At 44.2% G+C, this 20,697-nt stretch overlaps 1 protein-coding gene across 1 annotated transcript; it reads left to right on the forward strand.

Annotated features, from left to right (window-relative positions):
- Positions 1-37: 37 nt before the first annotated feature.
- QTRT2 (queuine tRNA-ribosyltransferase accessory subunit 2) lies at positions 38-13,308 on the forward strand. Its single transcript, XM_053969756.1, has 8 exons — positions 38-297; positions 1,297-1,352; positions 2,603-2,679; positions 5,317-5,526; positions 6,470-6,669; positions 9,185-9,336; positions 10,831-10,948; positions 11,973-13,308. Exons 1-8 carry the CDS (start codon positions 101-103, stop codon positions 12,232-12,234), a joined length of 1,272 nt encoding a protein of 423 aa, XP_053825731.1. The 5' UTR covers positions 38-100; the 3' UTR covers positions 12,235-13,308.
- Positions 13,309-20,697: the final 7,389 nt, after the last annotated feature.

The raw sequence follows: 20,697 nt of genomic DNA on the forward strand, positions 1-20,697 counted from the left end.
CCGCCGGCGCTCGGTGATGACGTCCGGCGCCGGGCCGGGGCGGGAAGGGGCGGCCCGCGTCCCTGTTCTTCGCGTCCCTCGCCGGCGCCGCGGGGCGAGGATGAGGCTGAAGCTGCTCGGTGCGGGCGGCGGGCGGCTGGGCTCGCTGGCGGGGCTGGGCCGCGGCGGGGCCGGCGTGCTGGCGCTGCCCGGCTGCCTGCTGTACACGCGGACCGGCGCGGCGCCGCACCTCACCCACGACACGCTGCGGGAGGTGCACGGCGTGCCCGGCGTGGCGCACATCGCCCTGCCCGCCCTGTGAGTACCGCGCCCGGGCCGGGGGCCCTGCTCGCCCAGCCGATCGAGGTGCAGGGGCGGGGTGGGAAACGTGAGGGGAAGGGAGCTGGTGAGCCGCGTGATTTTTAGCGTATTTAGGCCAAATTCGTCGTGGTGACTTCACAGTCATCCTGAGGTGGGCAGCAGGGCGAGGGAGGTGATTCTGCCCCTCTGCTCTAGTGACACCCCACCGAGAGTGCTGCATCCAGCTCTGGAGCCCACAACATGGGAAGGATGTGGGCCTGTTGGACCAGGTCCTTTGGAGCACCACAAAGACGCTCAGAGGGCTGGAGCATCATTCCTGTAACAACAGCCAGAGAGATTTGGGCGTGTTCAGCCTGGAGAGGAGAAGGCTCCAGGGAGACCTTTTACCAGCCTTCTGATACCTAAAGGAGGATTATAGGACAGATGGGGACAGATTTTTTAACAAAGCCTGTTGCGGTAGGATACAAAATAATGGGTTTAAACTATAAGAGGGTATCTCGTGTAGTGAGGGTGGTGAAACACTGGACCAGGTTGCCCAGAGAGGTGGTAGGTATCCCATACCTGAAGACATTTAATGTAAAACTGGAGCAGCAACTAACTCTCAAAACTAGTTAAGTTGCAACTGAAAGGAAAGATTAATGTGGTAAAGCTTGTGCAGTTGTTGAATGATGTGAACACAGTGATGCTCCCCAAAAAGTCACAGTATAGCTTCATGCTCTCCATCAAGTCATTGGTCCCTGGTCAGTGCAGGTGAAAGCTTTACTTTTTGCCACAGAACTATGAGTGCCCCAGGTTGTGAGCTGTGATTCTAGAACTCTGTGACTCTGGCATTTCATTCCATCTGTCGGTGCTTCACTGCCTGACAGCTGGATGGTAAATACCAGCTCAGTGTCAGACAATGCATAAGTATGGAAAAAAAAAGCCTTAGTTATGAAACCACCAATCTCTCTAGACAGTTGTCTGCTTAGTTAATGTGTTCCTATATCTGGATTGCAGGGCAGAAATTCATGACGTCCTGGAAGAGTATAAAGAAGGAGCTGCAAAATTTATGGGTAAAGTACAAGTATTTGCTTGTATATCTGAGAGATAATACAGGTGGATCCCACTAGAGCATGTTCAGGTAGCATAGTAGGCAGAAAGATGTGGGCTTTGCACATTTAGGGATTTTCTCACTCAAAGTGGCACTAGGGAAGAGTTGAAATTGTGTCTTGCCACTAGTATGGCCCAAAATCCTTCAATCAAGCCAGAGAGTGATGATGTGTCTGTAATTTCTATAAATTGCAGACAGTTCTTTGTGTGGAATCTAGCACATTTTGCAAGAAAAAGAAATAAGTTGCCTAAGCTTATTTTGTTTATTTTAGTTTTTTAAAAAGCACATAAAAAATTGGGACATGCATTTCATTACATATAAAAAAAAAAAAATGGTTTGGCTTTCCAAAGAAAGTTTGCACCCAAATTTCAATAACCTGTTTGGAGCAATTTACTCCTTCAAGAAAAATTGAACAATGTCTTTGTCTGGAACTTCCTGGAGGCTTTACCAGTTTCAGTGACTTTTTCTGAAGAGAAGGTTGTATGTCACAGAGACATACTGTCTAGCTTTCTGACATTTGAATCCTCTAGTCCAGCAGGGATGATAAATTTCTCATTTTTGTAGTTGATACGTTCTCTCACTCTCCTATTCATTTCTGTGAGGGTGGTGAGCCACTTAAACAAGTTGCCCAAAGAAGTTGTGAATGTCCCATCCCTGGAAATGTTCAAGACCAGGTTGGATAGGGCTTTAAGCAACATGGTGTAGTGGAAGGTGTCCCTGCCCATGAGGCATGATCTCTAAGGTCCCTTTCAACCCAAGCCATTCTATGATTCTACTTTGTTCTTCCTTAAAAGTTCTAGGTTTGGGACTGTTGCTAGTTTGGATTGTGTCAAGTATCAGATGTCTCCAGTGTATCAGTTACAAGTTGGGTAGTCAAGTGAGTCAGCTGTTGGGTCTGAAAAATTTTAACAGGTGGACTATTAATCAAGAAGTAACATAAATAAATCCCAAAGCAACTATGCAGGTTGCAGAACCAAAGGGTGTTGTTTCATGATTTGTCCTGCTGCACTCTTCTCCAGGCAGTTAGTAAAGCTGGGGAAGAAGTCTGTCTTCTTTGGTGCTGAGAGATAGATGAACAATATTTTCTTCGTCAGAATGGATGTATTTGTGGGGGGGATAATACCCTGTTCCCTTTTGCACATCTGCAAGCCACATCTTTGCCTTAGCTTTGCTTTGGTCCATGAAACTCTGGATCTGTCTCTCTGTTTTCAGGTATGCCAGATGCTGTGCTCTACTGCTCCCTTCATGACCCAGTCATTCCCTGCCCCTCTGGCTACAACACTAACAAGGTACAGTAGCTGTAAAGACTTGAAAGGGTCCACCTACATTCCCAAAAGAAATCTGCCAGTCCTCTCTTTATCTCTGTGGGTGTGCTCAGACAGCCACAAGATTAGCAAAATAAATCTTTGCACAAAGAGGATTGTCATTTACATGCTCATACCTCTAACTAAATGAAGCTGTACATGTTCTTACTTGGCAGCATGTTCCCTGAGTGGTTCCTGAGCAGTTAAGTGGCAATTCAGGTAAAAAGGAGAGCTTTGGACTTACATGCTGTTGTGGTTTAAATGGCAGTAAAAGAAAATGCCTGTGTTTTGGCATATTTGCAGTACGAGCTTATGCCACTGATAAGCAGTAAATCTGACCCCCTGTGTGTGTATTTACATACAGCCTGCTACAGGCCCACAAATGGGAAGGACATCAGAATTTTTGCAGGAGGGTGGTTCAGCAATCCAGGGGTGCATAGTTGCAGACATTTGCCTATTGTACCGCACAGGCACTGCTGTGCAATCCACACACTGTCTGCTGCCTGACACAGCTTCATGCTGGAGCTCCTGGTTCCAGCACAGTCAGTCCCAAGGACTGTTTGGGTATGGCCACAATAAGGTCACTGAGTGAAGGAGGATAACTCCTGCCAGACAGCTATCAGTGTATATTCCTTGCTGCTGGGATCCAGACTGAGTCCCGTCTCTGTGCAGGAAGGAATTACCTGAAGCTTGTCCCACTGTTGTGCAGCTTTGAGGTACGAGCAGCAATCTAAACCTGGGTGTTGGGAGTTTAATTCAGAGACTTTTGGGTTTTTAAATAAGCTGGTGAAGGTATCTGTCACCTTGTTGTAAGGCCTTCTGCAGCTGGATCTGTGCTGACAAATACTTGTGAAAGCTTTTTGAAAGCAATGGGACAGAAAGCTCTGTGCCAGAAAGCCTAGCACTGGCTGGATTTAAATAATCACAGGATAATGCTCCACTCTCTAAGCTGCATGGCTATTTTATTTATTAAAGCAGCTTTTTTCCTCTTGAGAACAGAATGAAGGTAACTAGATGTGATTACACTCTGCCCTTTGGCTCAGACAACTCTGACTTTCCTCTGCCTGCCTTCACCAACTGTTCCTTGATGCTCTCACAGTAAGAGGCAGCAGGTACTGTCTGAACAGCATGCTGCTGCAGAAAAACATACATCTGCTGTGTTTCAGTTATTCTGTAGATGCAAATTTTGGAACTCCTTTTGGAGTTGCTCTTTTTTTTAGTTGGAAATTTGCAAAAAAAAATTACTGCTTTGGAGACTTCTGGTTTTATTCAAATTTGATTAAATTGGCTGATAAGGCCAGAAGTAATCAGGATGGATGGGTGGACAACAGGCGTGTGGTATACTTGTGCAGTCCTTTTGGGTCTTTGTGGAGACCAGACCAAAAAAAAAAGGCTTCTGCTCATATTTTTTGCATCTGCTGATGAAATTCAATTTGCAAATTAGTATACATGAGAACTGCTCTGCTTAATCTGTCTGTCTGGCATAGGCTAGGAGAATGTGTTTATAACCTCAGGCCCTAAAAAGTGCCCATAATGCTCCAAGCTATATGCTGTTTCTGATGGCTGAAAACCCTTTCTTATTTAAACAAACATGAACACAATTGCAGATGAAAAGAGCTGACTTCCGAAGGGCTCAGCCCTTTACTTAACCTACTTGAATACCCCTTTAAAGTTTTGGAGCAGCAGTTTCACAAGCCTAATAATAATACAACCAAAGAAGTGGCCAGGCTGCACTCAATCCAGATTCTGCAAAGTAGGCTAAAATGTGAACATTTTATGAATCTGAATGTGTAGTGAATTGAATGGTGACATATGCTAGCCTGGAGATGTTCAGGTAAGATAACCTTCCTCTTCACATGCTTTTGTCTTGCTATAAATTCTTTTGAGGGTATCACAGAGTAACGATGGAAGATGGGGTCCCATGTGTGCTGGCAGGATGGGAAGCTTGTGAAGAGACAGGGAAGACCATGTGTGAAATCCTGATGAGCATGTGCCATTCCTTACATTGGCTCAGTTTGGGTATTTCAGTGCCTTCTAGAGTTGCTGGATTTGGCACCTAAAATAACATGGGGTTCTAAGATCGAGTGCTTAATAAGCTTTTGTATTCTTCCCAGTCTGCATGGTTTATATAAACACATACATTCACGTGTGTTCTGTGAGTTAAGTGCTCAGAAGAGGAAGTAGTTTCTTGGGTTTGCATTTTGTACAGAAAACTAGCAAGTTGTATTTGCCATTGCAGCCTTTGCTGCTTTTTATAAGCTTTTGCTTACTTGACAACAAGTTCGGTGATAATTCAAGCTTTTATTTTTTTTCCCAATTCTTCCACTAATTTGTGTGATGAGAGGCCAGCTGCTCTATCTTGGATTTTTAAATATGGAGAAGTCAGTGTTGACTGGGATGGTTTCACCAAAGAGTATCCTAGAAATTCCAGTTCAGTCATTTATCTCCTTTCATTCATTGTGCCAAGTGCAGCTGATTGTCTGAGCCATGCTCTAGGGGAACTTATTTAATGAGCTAACATTCCAGTAGCTAGTGTTTCACCAGACCAATTCCTTCTCTGCTTTCACCCTTAAGATCTGCTGTCCTTTGCAACTGCTGTTCATCCCTGTTCTTCCTGTATAGACAGTCTCCCTGTGGGGAAGCTCAGGGCGCATGGAGATGACAGCTTCCAAGTTCATGGACATCCAGCGGGCCATCCAGCCAGACTGGTTCCAGTGCATCTCTGATGGAGACACCATTTCTGGGGAAGCTGGCAGAAAAAGAGCCAAGAAGTCTGTGGATAGGTCACTTTCTTTCTTGGATATATGCCTTCAGCTGCAAGAAAAATCACCGGTAAGGTCCCCAAGATACTGAGGCAATATCCCTGCAAGTGCTTCTTGGTCTGTGCTGCATCCTGGACCAGCCCCAGGAAATTGTCGTAGGAAGTTGTGTCCCATGTATATCAGGGAATGCCCAGCTTACAGTCCAGAGTGAGGTATAACCACTAGCACAGTGAGTTTTCCTTCCTTCCTTTAGTAAATTGTCTTCTGCACTAGGATCACCCCTCATCTCTACTCATTGAGGAGAACTAGATTTTAGGATTTTTCTTTCTGCTTTTGGGTTATGATGCATTTCTTTCACTTACCTTCTTATTAGATGCATTGGCAAAGTGGGATCTTCTTATTCAGATTGAAAAAACCCATATTTTTGCTCTCAAGTCCCCGTGGTTCCAAGTGAAGGAGAATTTGATAGAATTAGTTAGTGCTATTCTTTATTTCTCCCAGCAGCTTTGAAACTTCCCTCCCTTTTAGTGAAAGGAGACATACTAATTGAGTCTGCACTACAAGGGAGAACAGGAGTGACAGGAGTTGGTGTTTGTATCTTCTGAAAGGGAATTCCCTGTGACATCTGGTGTCTGAGAGCCAGGATAATGGCACCTGCTTTGTATTTTGCACTAACGCATCCATTGCTGAGACCCCATCCATAAAAAGCCATGTACAAAGATGGTGTGTGGTTATTGCCTTGTATAGGGAGGTGAGAAGAGCGGCATCTAAACTCTCAGTGAGTTAGTGTCAAGGCAAGGAGCAGAATCTTGTCTCTACTGGTCCCATTTCTGACACATGGACTTCACGGTGTTGTGTAAGGAATTGTCTTACATGAGATTAAACCCTGTGGTTCTGGCAAGTTCCTGGGAATGTGGGGCTTAAGTATCAGGCATCTGAAGTCTGGGCTGTGAGATGTCTTTCTTGTCTTTGGCAGAGCATGCTCTAACACTTGTAGCTTTCTCTTGGGACAGGAACTACAAGGAAGTGTAATGTTTGGGGCAATTGAAGGTGGAGATATCTTGGAAGAGAGGCTGAGATCAGCCAGGGAGACTGCCAAGCGGCCTGTGGGTGGCTTTCTGCTAGATGGCTTCCAGGGAAGTGCCATGGCCAAGGAGACCAAGTTGAAACTGATAGCTTCTGTCACAGCAGAGCTGCCAGAGGATAAACCAAGGTAAGTTGTGTGGGCAACATCCCAAGAAATCCATCTGTCCTATTATGAGGAGCATCTACAGGCTGCTGTGCAGTTTCTCTGTAGGAAATAATCACTGTATTGCACAGCTCTGTGTGTGCCAGGCTGCATAAATTTTACCATTGTCAGGCTGCAGTCTTCAGCACTTGTTTAGTTTTTAGCTGCAACTTTCACCAGGCTTTGCTCATACTGTGGGTTTGAGGAAGAGTTTTTAGGAAGAGTTACAGGTAGGATATATCAGGGTTATTTGCATTTGGAAGCCATGGTTTACTTGAAGTTCAGCTCAAACAAAACCATTATTATCAAGGTATTTTGCAGGGACTTCTCAGTAAAGGTGTCATGTTTGCAATTCTCTCTGGCCTGAGCTGGTGGATGGAAGAGAGGGGTGCTGGCAGAACCAGCCAGTGCTTGCTACACAGTATTGGTAGCCAGCTCTGTCCTAGGACCTGAAGCACTGAGCCTGTGCACTACCCAGGGTGGTACGGGCTGGCCCAGAACAGTGGTGGTCTCTTCTTGGACAGTATGGGGCTTATTGCATATCTGAGTTGTTAGCTGTGCCTGTCAGACCCATGCCAAGGACTGGTCAGGAGTGGCAGCTTTCTTGATCCTTATAACTGATTAACAGTAACTAAAGACTTCTTGAAAATGTGTGCTAATATTTGCTAGTGGTTCAGAAGTGTAGGGTTTTCTTTATTGGGTTGAGTTCACTTGATTGTTCTTACCAGAGCAACTGCTACAGAAATAATATGGTTGCTTTTTTCATCATTTCCTGAAGAGAATGACTGAGGCCCCATTATGTTCCTGCTTCCCTCTGCTAGCAGAGCATTGCTCTGACCTAATGGTGTTTAAAAGGAAATTAAATGCAAGAGCACTGTGTCTGATGTTGCAGCTTGTTCTTGCTTAGGGGTGCCTGGGGTTTGAATTTTCCTGACAATTAGGAGGCTTGCTGTGTTGTTGCTATCCTGTCTGGTTGAGCTATTTGAAAGATCCCCTGGGAGCATTAGAGTCCAATCTGCTCAGCTAACCTCAGTGTCTACCAGTGCATCTGCCTCATCTATCAAATAGTTTGCTTGTCTTGTTAAGACAAGTGTTTCTGACCTCTTGATAGGAAGAGAGCTGGTTAGCCCCAGGGAGTCTTGGAAGTGCCTCATGTGAATTTCAGGCAGTCCTTGCTCATGAATCACCCTTGCCATTCTGGCTGGAGAAGTTGTTTTTCAGCTCTACCTCAGCATGAAATTCTCTAGAAGACAAACATTTTTTGTGCTTCACTCAAGAAGTGGCTGCTTTTTGTGTGATGGTAAAATGATCTTATGAGTGTACTCTTTATGAAGAATCCTTTCACGTACCTAAGGGGCTGAAGTCTCTTGATAAAATTTGTGTTCCTTTCCAGTAGCATAGGAACCCTTGCAAGAACAAATGTTTGTCCTTACCTGTGAACAGATGAGTTTCAGCAAGGCTTTGATCATATATGCAGAGCTACTGTTTTGACTTTTGCATTTCATTTTCTCCCTGTCATGGGAACCTGAAACATAAAACACTCATGCTGTAAACTTCTCCTATCCTTATTCTGTGCTCATCAATTTAATTGGAGTACTTAGAAAAGTGACTAAAAATGGCACCTTGTGACTTCATTTATCAGCCCCTGTGTATTTTCCTAATTATCTGTTTAGCTCATTGCCCTGCATTAACTTCTACTGCTTTCAGCCTGTGCACCTGCAGGAGAGCAGGCACTGCTCTACTCTCTTACACTTCACCCACCCTCGGTGAAGCTGCCAACTAAATTTGGCTGCCAGCAGGATCTCTATTACCACTGATGGCAATCCAGCCAGGCTCTTCCTGGCTCTTAATGCCATGTCTCAGGAGATGTTACAGCCCACATTCTTGGGTAAATCATCTGAGCAGGTTGAGTGTAAAGAGAAGGCAAGACTAAAGCAAGGAGGTTTTCTCTTTCTAATGATGTTTTTCATTAGTATGTTCTCTCTCAGGCAGTTTTCCAAGTGCAATAGGATGTGTCTGTCACCTGAAGGACTTGTATCTTTGACCAGCAATCTACTGCTGTCTCTGTTGAGACTGTTTTTAAACAGCTAACAAGCAAAAGGGTCCATGTGTCTGGGAATTGGTAGTTCATTGGGGCACAAACATGATTAAGGAAAATAACTGTTCTATGGCACAGATGTGATGAATCTAATGGTAGTTATGTGTAGGTGAAAGAAATCACATACAAATCACTTCAAAGACTGAACAGAATGGGGGTTTTCCACAGTAAATGAGGGATTATTGCTGTCTTCCAAAGGGCAAATAATGAAAAGCCTGTTATGTACTGGATATGTTGGAGGTGGGGAAGCAGAAGCACACGAAATTCTGAGTGATGACTGTTACCAGTTGCAGAGATAAGCCACATGTGCTGCACATGGCCTGGAGGTCTTCCTTCAGCCTTCCTTCATGCTTGCTTCTGCTCAGAATATTGTATATTTTTCTTCCTGTGTGTCTCCTACAGAATCATTCATGGTGTAGGCAAACCAGACGAGGTGCTTGAGTGCATTGAAAGGGGAGTGGACATTTTTGAGAGCTTCTTTCCCTTCCAAGTGACGGAGCGAGGCTGTGCCTTGGTTTTCAGTTACGACTGCCATCCAGATCCTGAAGCAACAGGTAGGCTTCTTGATGGTTGTTACCATTTTTGCATTTGATATTGTGGTAAGCATAATTCATACTTGGAAGGAATCTGTATTTGAGGGCTTTGTTCCTGAAATAAGTGCAGTGGCCACTGGAAAGCATGGGATTCCACTACCACGTGTTGCTTTTGAAGGCGGGGTGCTTTGGTGTGATATCTGTTGACTAAAACTTGAGGACTCTGAATGTCTCATTAGCCAAAATATGATGATTAAATATTTCTTAAACACCTCCTGAATAGAATTCTAGTTTGACACTACTGGCAAATTTTCTGTTACCGTTAACAGTGAAGGCTGGACCTATTAAGTGATCTCTAGAATTAAATTAATATGTGTCTCTTGTAGTAATAGATTTTTGAAGTTCTTTTTTCTAGCTGTCAGAAGTTTCCTATTTATTTGGGCAGTTTTCCTCTCTGTCCTTGCATTCATAGGTTTATATCAAAACCAAAACGCTCTGTTCATTACACTGTGAGATGGGAATGTGTATCATCCATTAAAGCACCTATCAAATGTGTTTCAAGCAGCTGTTTTGGTTTGGCCTATTAAATGTTTTTAATACAGGGAAACATTTCACATTTTTTCTCTTGGGTAAAACCTAATGGCTTTTCATGCCTGGATAATTCAGAGCAAGCTGAATAGAACAGAACATCTTGTTTCTTTGTGCTTGCTGCTATTTTTAAACCCTTTTCTTTGTTTGTTGTTTTTTATCTTGTCTTACTTTATTCTTAAATTATAAGGCTCTGAGTAATGTGGTAAAGTGGTTTTGTCCTATGTCTGTTTTAAACATGGTAAGCATGGATTATCCAAACAGTAATATTGGTATTTCAAGATACATCTCCTTCTCTTTAAGAACAAACTTTAAAAATGCAAACCTATAAAAGCATGGGATGGTTCTTTATTTTTCAGAGAGATGCTGAAAAGGCAGATATGGAACCACCTCTTCTGAATTAATGCTACCAGCCTCTTTTGATTCCAGGTTTTTTTTTTTTGTTTGTTTGTTTTAAAAACATGAGGCATCTAAATCCCTGAGTTGATCACAGCATGGAAAGTAGAATGACTGAATGCAGATGAGTTGCCTGTCTACTCTAACAAAATCTCAATAAAATCCATTTGTTCAGGTGATTGCATTCTATTCAGCATGCAGTTCAGACAAAATACTTTTGACATTTTATAAAGAATTCAGCTCAGCAGAGCAGCAAAAAGTTACACTGTTGTTTCAGCTCTAACTTTGGATTAGTTGTAGTTGATTAGTTTTCACTTGTCTCTTGCTGTTTTGATCATCTAAAAGTGTATTTGTGTTAACTAAACTACAAAAATTAAAGTAAAATATCTGCTTTCTAGAAAAAAGAGGTAGAAACTTGTTGCAGGAGTTTTCAGCTGGCAAGAAAGTAGCAGAAATATCTACTCTAAGGTTGCTACCCTTGCTCTGCTGTAGCACTCTGTTCTAAGGCTGTTGTCTTTTTAATTTAATCAGTTTTAACACAAAATGGGATCCAGGACGTGGAGAAGAATGGTGCTCAAGAAGACCAGGAGGAAGTCTCCAAAGCTGACCCAGAAATTACACCATTTGAGATATCTCTGAAGGATAAAAAGTATGTGAGTTTGTGAGGAGGGTATCTGCAGCTGTATGACTAAATATGATGCTTTAGTCCTCTGTATTTATTTGCAACTGGTCAGCAGCTGGGTGAGAGACTTCATAAAACATGAAGCTGTTGAAGAGAATACTTCTGGACACTGAGTAGAGAGTGTTGGACAAGCATTCTAGTTTGTTATCAGGCAACAGCCTGTCTATGAAAGTGCTGTTTTTTGCCCGACCTAGGGGTTTTGTGATCATTTATTCAGCAAACATTCTGTGGTCATAATTATGTCTCAGCTGAAAGACCATAGGTTCACAGAGGTGGTCTGGGAATCACTTTGGTCTTCCACATCTAACTTGGGTCATCTTCAGATACTAGATTTTATTTAAACTGTGGAGACCCTCTACTCTCTGACTCAGTTTGGGCAGCTGCAGGGCAGGTCTGCTATTTCTGGATACTTCACAAAGTATTTCTCTTGGTCATAGCTACTTTCAGGCTGAGTAGACAATTGTGTTGCTTTGCTCTCTCTGTGAAATGGTGCATCTCGCAGTAGAGTGGAATACTGTTTTGTGAATAGTGGGATTAGTAAATCTGTGGTTTTGGTGGATTTCTCCTTCATAAAATTGTGTGATAGCTGTTTTGCACTGCTTCTTTTCTGACAGGGAAGGCACAGATAAGGCCTCTCTGTGCTGTTAGCTGTGATGTAGTCAGAGTTATTCTGACTTAAATGTATGGCCTTTGGGCTCTGAAGTGAGTTCTGGCATGAGGAGGCTTGGGGTTTCAGCAGCCATGATCCCACACCATGGCAGGGTGTTGGAGTTATATGATCTTTGAGGTCCCTTCCAACCCAAACCATCTCTGATATCTGGTATCCTTTGTGCCAGTGGTGCAAGTCTGAGTTGTCAGCAAATCTGGATTAAGGACCTCAGGACTTTAAGCCTCAGGTCCCTGCAAAAGGCCAGGTGGTTACTGGGGAACTCTTTATTGCTTGGATGGCTCTTCTTAGCTCTGATGTTACCCAACATTGCTTCTTCTGTAGGTACCACGATGATTTTGGTCCTTTGCTGGAAGGATGCAGCTGTTACTGCTGTCAGAGGCACACTCGTGCCTACGTTCATCACCTCCTGGTGACCAACGAGCTGCTGGCCAGTGTCCTGCTCATGATGCACAACTTCCAGCACTACTTTGGTTTCTTCAGTGCCGTTCGGGATGCCTTGAGGGACAGTAAACTGGACCAACTCAAGGAGCTCGTCTTCAGGCAGGCGCTGCAAGGCCCGGCAAACATGACGCTGAGCCAGTGAGCTCAGAGAGGACAGAGGAGGCTGCAGGCTGCATCCTCATCCAGTGGGACTGTATCACCTGGACCTGTCAGTAGCAAAATGCCTTTAAAATGCCTTTTTTTCTTCCTGGAGGGATCTGAAGGAGACATTTGAAGGAGATCTCACTTCCTGGTGGGGAAGGATGATCTTGTTCAAACGCCTCTTTTGGTTAATTGGCTTGGTGCATTCTTGGTGGATGGAAGAGCCTGGACAGTTCACCAGTGAGACCAGTATGGATAGGTTTGTTTTCAAATACTCACTGTTGGTTTCCGATGTGCAAGGACAGAGTAATTAAACTTGTGATTGAGGATAAAAGCAGGGTATGTACTTAAAATTAATTCAGCTGCCTGGAGACTCAGCAGCTGCTTGGGACTCTTGTTTCATACCCAACAGTAATTATTTTTCTAGAAAAACCTAGTGGTGTCTTAGTCTCTCATCGTGTATCTCCTTGGTGAGAAATCCCACCTCAGTCTAACACATTGTCCTTGTAGGCATTGCCAGCATCTGTGTCCTTGGAAAGAACTGACTGGAAGTGCTGCTGTGTCCAGTGGCACCAGGGACTATGTGTGTACTCCTCTCTCAGGCCACCTGCAGTGCACAATGTTCTCTGGGCCTGGAAGAAGTCTGCCACCTTGGCCTGGCCTTGAACACCCCTGCCTCAGGAGTCCCATTCAGTGCCATTAGAGCCAGAGAAAAGAGAAAGTGTTTAATCCATGTCCTGCTGTAGGGCTTTTTTTTAACTCTGTGCATTTTTTTCAGATTTCACTCCCATGTCAGCACATGGGTGACAATGTCTATACCATTCTTTCCAGCCACCCTAGCACTGTTCACAGAGCAGGCTACACAAATGTCACTGTGAGATGGAGCTGTGGAAGGGAAGCGTCAAAGGAAAGGACTTCTAGAAAACGTTCTGGTGGGTCCTTGTTTTAAAATATGACTTAGTTATGTTACATTCCTCTTACTTAGTTGGGTTTTTTAACTGCCCCTTACTGTGGAATCATGGGTTTAATAATTTTATATTACAAAGCAACAATAAAAGAAATCTATTATTTGTTACACTGGCTCTTCAATGTGTGACAGAAGTGGTGTACCAGAGAATTTGAACTCATGAAGATACTTCCTGAAAACTTGACCTAGCAGCCTGATGGAGGACATTATTTAGGAGTAGGATCCTGCCATGAAGCAGGTTTCCAAGTAATTTGCTTCAAAAGAATGTCATAATAGACTTGGAGCTGTTGAAGACAGCTGCCTGTCCCTCTCCCCATAAGAGCTCTACTACCTTAATTAAGCTTGAAAAAATGCTACACTTAATGGCCTTAAAAAGCCATTAAGGATTAATCTGTAGTGTGTTCTTCATAATTTCTGCAATACTTTAGGATTTTAGCACCTCCCATCAGAATGATTTTACCATAGAGTATAAGGGGTTTTTAGTTTACCTGTCTCCTTGGGCAACTGGACAAGGTTGTCATACACCTTTTTACCATTCCAGCCTTATTCACTCTGTTGCACTAACTACACTTCTGTTCCACATGATCCTAAAGAAATGGTGCAAATACTGCTCTACTGTTGTCTTCAGACAGATTACAGAGAATGATTCAGCCACAGAAATGACATAAAATACAGAATTATCGTCCTCACTCCAAGTAGTACTTTGTGGTTGTTAAAACTGATGCAGCACTGGGAAACTTGGAGATGATGTCCTGGGTATACAGCATGAGGTAGAAGGTCTGCCTAACTTAAAGGGCAGGAATTCTAATGAAACAAAAATGGTTTATGTTTCTTTCAAGAGGAATGCAGTGGTAGTGCATGGCATCTTGCAATGCTTGTTTCTGCAGTGCCTGTTTCTACAATGTTGCAGTACAAAATCTTTTGGGAGGGGACAGGTTTTGAGACTTCTCATTCACTGACAACTCCTGTATCCACATATTGAATAACTGAAATGCCTGGGTCAGCCCAGCCCTCGGGCACTACGATGGTTGTGTCCAACAGATCAGTCAGGGATGCTCTGGGATGACACACAGGACAAGGGATACTGGTGTTTGTGTCCTCCTCACTATTTCCTGCATACTTCTTAGGTTGATAACCTTACTGCTAGTTTTGGAATTGCTGTCTTACACCTTTTGGGGGCTACTTGTGAGCAGTCAGTCTCCCTGTCCTGCCCCACCTCTGTGAATCATTTGGATTTATTAATTTTTCTTTATCTCCCAGCTTGGATGTCCTCAGGAGATAAATGTAGCTGTACTGGGATCTTAGTGGCCTGCTAAGCTAAGTGCCAGTAACATGCTATTCTCAATAACCCTTCTCTTCTTCTGGCTTTCCAGTCCTTCCATACTGCTGTGTTACGGTTTTTTTCCAGTCCTACCCATTAGGCTTTCCTGTTACAGTTCTCTGCTTAGCTTTTATGTGTGTGCACCTGTGTACCATGGCTGTACAAAGTAAACCATTTTATACTGGGCAGAATTTGACCAGCTACATCATTCAGTATCTAATAAACAGTTACAAACATGACTAACCCTGAAACCATCTTAATGTCTTGTATTTATACAGCTTCTCAACATGTCAGTCCCCTTAGTTCACACTGTAAAAAATCAGCAACATTTTTCATGCTAACTTAGAAAGTTTTAAAATGTATTTCCAGGCAGAGATCTAATTTCTTTCAAAAACAGAATTCTTGCCCTAATATGGGGATGAAAACTGCATGAAGAAAGCTAAACTTTCCATGAAGAAGTGAAAATTGAAACTAATAAGGAGTGGAAAAATGTCTGTGCTAAATTAACTTCACTAAGCACAGAAGACTGCAAAAACAACCTTGACTGCCATCCATCCCCAAAGGGCAGAATATAAAAGAGCAGAGCAGAATACAAAAGAGATGGTGTGTTACAAAAACATTAGACCCTTGAATATCTTTTCCTTAGCAACTTTTTGTGTAATCTTCCCCTTAAAGATAAACCTTTCACTGATGAGAATAACTGTCAGGGTCTCATGTTAAGGCCTTTGTCTTTCTGACCACTTCATCAGTATTCTGCTCAGTAACTTCCTTCTTCCAGAGCTATTTTAATGTTGCAGACTCTTTAGCAGTTTCAAAGGTATGCTTTGAAGTGTACTAAGGAAAAAAAAATGAAATTGTCTTATTACAAAAAAGTCTTCTCCTTTCCTTCAGGTTTGTAATTTCCCACCCCCTTCCTGCTGTTTATCTACCCTATCCTCTAAATCACTAGGACACAGTGTCCAAGTCACAGTGTATACCCAGCCTTGTCTGACAGATTCTAGGTCTGCTCCTCTGTGGATCTGCAGGATCACAGGAGCTGCCCAAGACTGGAAATGTTCCAGCAGGGAATTTCTACATCCATAAGGTCCAGCGGGTTTTCAGATCATGGGATTCTTATGCATAGAAAATTTAGTTCCAGGTATGTTTCAGAGGTGCTTTTAAGCATTGAGTAGCTTTTTTTTTCCTTCATCCCAAACCCTGTTGGTTTTTGATTCACAACCTGAGGTGGTAGACAAAGGGCTCCAATAAAATGTTTAAACCCTTCTCTTGGTAATTTTAGAGCTGTTTCCTCTGTGATGTGGAAGGCATGCATGAAATAGAAGATGGTGCAGGCCAGTTTAATGGTTTTATTTGTACTACTCTGGAGTGATGTACATAATTCACTATGGATCTCATCTCTTTTCTGGTAATGCTATTAAAGATGTTCAAGCATGTTACCATCCTTTCCTATGCACATTCCATAGGCATGACAGGACTTTTCAAACAAAAAGATAATTTAAATTCCTTCTAGAAGTTGGATCTAGACTGGCAAAGTTGGTGCTGGCACAAAAATGATGCAGTAAAATGTTCTTGCTTCCCTGTTGATGTTGCCAATGTGAACAGCATCTGTCAGAGTACACAGTCTCCTCCCGGGGAACATATTGACTTGGAAGAGCAACACCTTTCTTGCCTCACAATGAGGTGATGATGAACTGCCTGGATAAACCTATTTCTTTTGTCTGTATGTTCAATTACATTGGTCACGTGAAGGTGCAACACAGGTGCAACTCTCTCATGTTTCTGACACAACTCCTCCAGCTCCTGGCCTTGCTTATTGCCCATCATTACAAAATCTTTGGAGAAGGCCTGGTCTGTTCTCAGCTATTTGTGTGTCTGAATGTCTTGCAGAGCTCTTTGGGAAGCAGTTTTGGATGAGAAGGGGTTATGTGGTTGAGCAGGATTATTTCAAGCTTCTGAAGCCTGAAAATCTAGGAATGTTCAGTGAGGACCAAAGGTAAAGGAATTATAAATAAAGGCATTTGGATCTGCCAGACAGGTCAGGATTAACCAGCCTTCTGTTGTCCCTATGCTTCTGCTACTGTGTAAGGCATTTTCTGGCTCAAGGGAGTGGCCAGTGCACTGGGAAAGGCAATGGCAGTGGTTCATGCCAGAGGCTCTGCAGGACAAGGTGCATCTTACTGCCCGTACGCGCAGAGTTGATAGATTTGCAGGGTGCTCATCAAGAAAAGATCTAAAACTGATGGCCCTTATATGCAATGGCCCAGCACAAACTTTCACAAAGAAAGAAGGGTTCCAAGGTCCTTTAGCCAGAGTTCCTGGACCCATTCTTGTGCTCAGTGTGTGACACCTGGTGCTCTTGAGCTGGCTGCCTTTCTGAGCTGGTGGATGTGTTGTAATATGTGACACAAAGGTGGCTTTGTAGCAATGCTCTGTGCTCACTGCTCCCTCCCTCCACAGGAGAACATCTGGTTTGCCTTTTGATGAGATTCTCAGGGGAGGTATTGATGCAGCCAGCATCTTGCAGGAAGTCAGCAGAGTCTACGAATCTGTCTTGCGTTTTATTATACTGCCCTTCCTGGGCCAGAATGGAACCATCTACAAAGTAATGTCAACTTCAGTAGTACTATGTGCTGAGAAACAGCTGAAGAAACCAGCCCTTAGGAAAGCCAGATGCTTTCCTCAGACAAAGCTGAAGGAACTGGGATGAGAGAACTGGCAGGAAGCCGAAGCCTTTAAAGAGATGCAGCCTCTTCAAGAAAGGGAACAGGAGATGGAGCGTCTGGGAGGAAGGAACATAGGCAAACAGGATGATTAGGATTTGGCAAGGCCAGCAAAAAAAAAGGAGTGGGAGCTGTGCAGTATGTCCGTGGGTAGCACTGCCAACATCAAGTTGCAGAAGCCCCTGGCATGTGCCTTTTTCCATCCCTTGCTTTGGGTGCGTCTTGAGGAGGAAAAAGCGTTCTGTTGTGATTCAGGGAATTCAGCAATGTCTGCAAAAAAGCAAAAGGTCACAGAGTAATGCTGGTAGCCTTCAGAGCTGAGGCTGATGGGGGTACTTTGTGCTGGACTCAGCTCTGGTACCTGGCTCCCCTGCTGCCCACAGCCAGTGCCATCACAAATATTCAAGGGAGTCCTGTAGCATCAACCAGCTGCTCACGTCCCTTGACCTCACCCCCACAGAGAGACAGAAGTGCTGCTGCCTCTCAGCTGAGGCATAGCAAGGTTAGCAGTCCACCTGCACCACAGCCCTTCTGCCATGACATAGGATGGCAGAAAGAAATGTGATTCCCTCAGTATTTGTGCTTCTGTTTGGTGAAAAGTGGTCTTTATTTGGGCTGTTCAATTTGCCATGCTCACAGCTGTGCAGTAAAACCTATTAAAACTGACAAGAATGCCCAGGGCAGGAAGCCAGAAAGGTCTTCCCCACATCACCAAAGATACAACAAGCCTGATGCTTGTCTCACGGAGATGCTTAAATCATTATACTGAAATAAATTTTTAATTATGTTCATTTTCTTCTTTGGCCTCAGGGTTTTTCTTTGCCTCACATGTCCAGAGGCATTCAGGGATAAGACCAATGTCAGGCAGGAAGAAATTCACTTCCAGAATCACGAAGGAAGCTCAGGAGAATTCCTGGCCTGGGCCTCAGAGAAAATGCCTGTTGTAGAAAGGTGTGGTTGGCATCAGAGCTGGTGGGCTCCTGATCTGACATTTGAGACAGTAAGGAACCAAGGAAAGGTGGCATGAGTGATGCCAGAAAGGCATAACAAGAAAGGTCACTGCTATGTCTTAAGACTGACTATTTGGGGAGTAACAGAGGATAACTGCATCAGTAGCTTTTGAGATGGAAAGGCAGCATTGGTCTGGGATGCATCTTCCACATCCTGTTCAATGTCATTCAGCAAGAGGTACATAGCAGCTGATGCTGACTTTGAAGAAGTTCAGTTTTGAGTCACACCTTGAAATTCCTACAGTCTTGTGAGTCTTCCTTTGCTCATAAGGCAGGTGGCAGAATACTGCCAGGAGATTACATTGTTATGTTAATGTTAATTCAGTATTACCATTAGATAAGGAAAAACTTACTTCAATGGCTCATTCAAAGGCTCATGCAGATTTGAGATACTTGCATTGGTCAGAGAAAGAACTGATGAGCCATTCTTGTTAGATGAGACACCTCACAGACAGGTGTGTTTGCAACCTGAAGGCTGCCAGGGTCTGTCACTTTGTGACCAAACCACCACACTCTTAGCTGAAACTAATCAGATTGCTACCAGTGTTCTCTGGGTTGTCCACAATTCCTATTTGTAGTTTTCTGAGTGTCACCAGATCAGCAGCCTGCAGGCTGTTGATCCTTCCTTGAAATGCTGGCATTGATTAGACATTCTTCAGAGAACATCAGCAACAGCAATAAGTTGCAGCCAAGCTCTGTCTTCCAGAGGAGCTGCCATCCTGGGCAGGTTGTGCTGGCCTCAGCTGGGAACAGAGAACCCCCTGTCACTCCAATCCTCCTCAGAGAGGCAGACTCCAGGTGTACTCCCTCCTCTTCCCAAGGGGGAAGCTCCCTGTGCCTAGCCCCACAGTGGGGTCCAGCTGAGCTCAGCTGAGTATCTGGCCAGGCCAGCCCAGCCCCTAAGGGACCTAAGAAGGACTACCTGGAGAAGTGAGATTTTTCTGCCAAGACTTTGCTTTGTCCTTGTAGTCTGGCAAGTGGATTTTAATATCTGAAGCTGGGACTGTTAAAACAACATGTCCAACAGCTGCTGCAAGGTACCTGCAGTATATTCACTGAACAGTGTCACCTGCAGAGCATTGGTCTTTGGTGGCAGGTGAAACCCACCTCCTCCATAAATTCCTTGCCTTTCCAGGCATCAGCTTTTTTCTCATGGAAGATTGTTTAGTTTTATGGCCCATGGACCTTTGTGCTCTTCTGCTTAAAGATTCTTGCATGATCTGGTGCCTGTTGTGCCTCTGACAAGGAGAGTGTTTTATGGTTTCTTCTCTGTTTGTATTTTGCAGTGTAAAACTCAACATAAGAGCTTTTGATTTTAACTCTGGATGGCTTCAGTTCAGTGCCTGGTACCATTCAGGATTTTAGTAACTTGGGTTACTTACGGTTTTCGTCCTAGACCTGAACCTGAACACGTGCAACATGTGGCACATCTGTCACAGATGGGGAGCCCCAGCTACATGTGGAATAGCAAACTGTGGGATATGTGGGCTCAGTGGCTCATTCATCTGGGTTCCTGCAGCTGAGCCACAGCCCATGGCTCTGTGAGCTGGGAGAAGGTGGATGTAGGGGATAAATGGTGGTTTTCAGTCCATTTCTCAGGGGTGCTGTAAATGTGTCTAGACAGGGAGTACTTGGATGGCTGCCTTGTACCTTGTGGGGGTGGGGCTGATCTTCCCAGTGTGTGTTGCCAGCTCTCCTTCATCTCCAAAGGGTCTTAACTCTCCTCAGCTACGGTGGAGCTGCTTCCTGGCTGCTCTCTTGTTTACAAATGTCTTCCAGCACAGGGGACCTGAGGTGTCCCATATCAGTTGCCTGGTGGGGCTGGTGGAGGTGAGCACACCCTGCAGGGCCCCGTGCTGCACCTGCACACCTGCCCAGCCCTGCTGCCACAGCAACCTGTGGCTGCCCCTGAGCTCCCTTCTTCTCTCTGCAGGAGAGGTTTCTGCATTATCCAAAGGCTTTTCTGTGAATATCAGCATGTAAATGAATCCCCACAGAATGCAGAGCACAGCGTCACAGCTCACCTCTCCCAGTCAGTTGTGGAGGCAGGGAAAACAAAACAGCAAGGAGGAAAATGTAGAAAATTACGGTTAGTAGGAGACATTGAGCAGTTGGAAAATTAGAACGCATATTACTCTGCTGTAAGTATTGAGTGGGGGTGTGTCTTGGGGGGCCCTCAGCAATCTCTCTGGCTTGCTGGAGTGGGTGGAGGGGCATCAACTGCTTGCACGTTTGATTTCTTCTGTTCCTTGGCATTTTCTATGGGATCACCTATGTTCATATTGACAGAGGAAAACTGAGCATGGTGCTCAAGCAGCACTAGAGGGAGGGGGAGACAGAGATTGTTTTGGTTCTGAGTTGAGTTTTTGTAATTGCGTGTATAATTGTAATTTTGTAATTGTGCTGTCCTTTTTTTGTTGTTGTTGTTTTGTGGGTTTTTTTTGTC

This window comes from Vidua macroura, chromosome 2 (assembly GCF_024509145.1).
Source record: "Vidua macroura isolate BioBank_ID:100142 chromosome 2, ASM2450914v1, whole genome shotgun sequence".
NCBI lineage: Eukaryota > Metazoa > Chordata > Aves > Passeriformes > Viduidae > Vidua > Vidua macroura.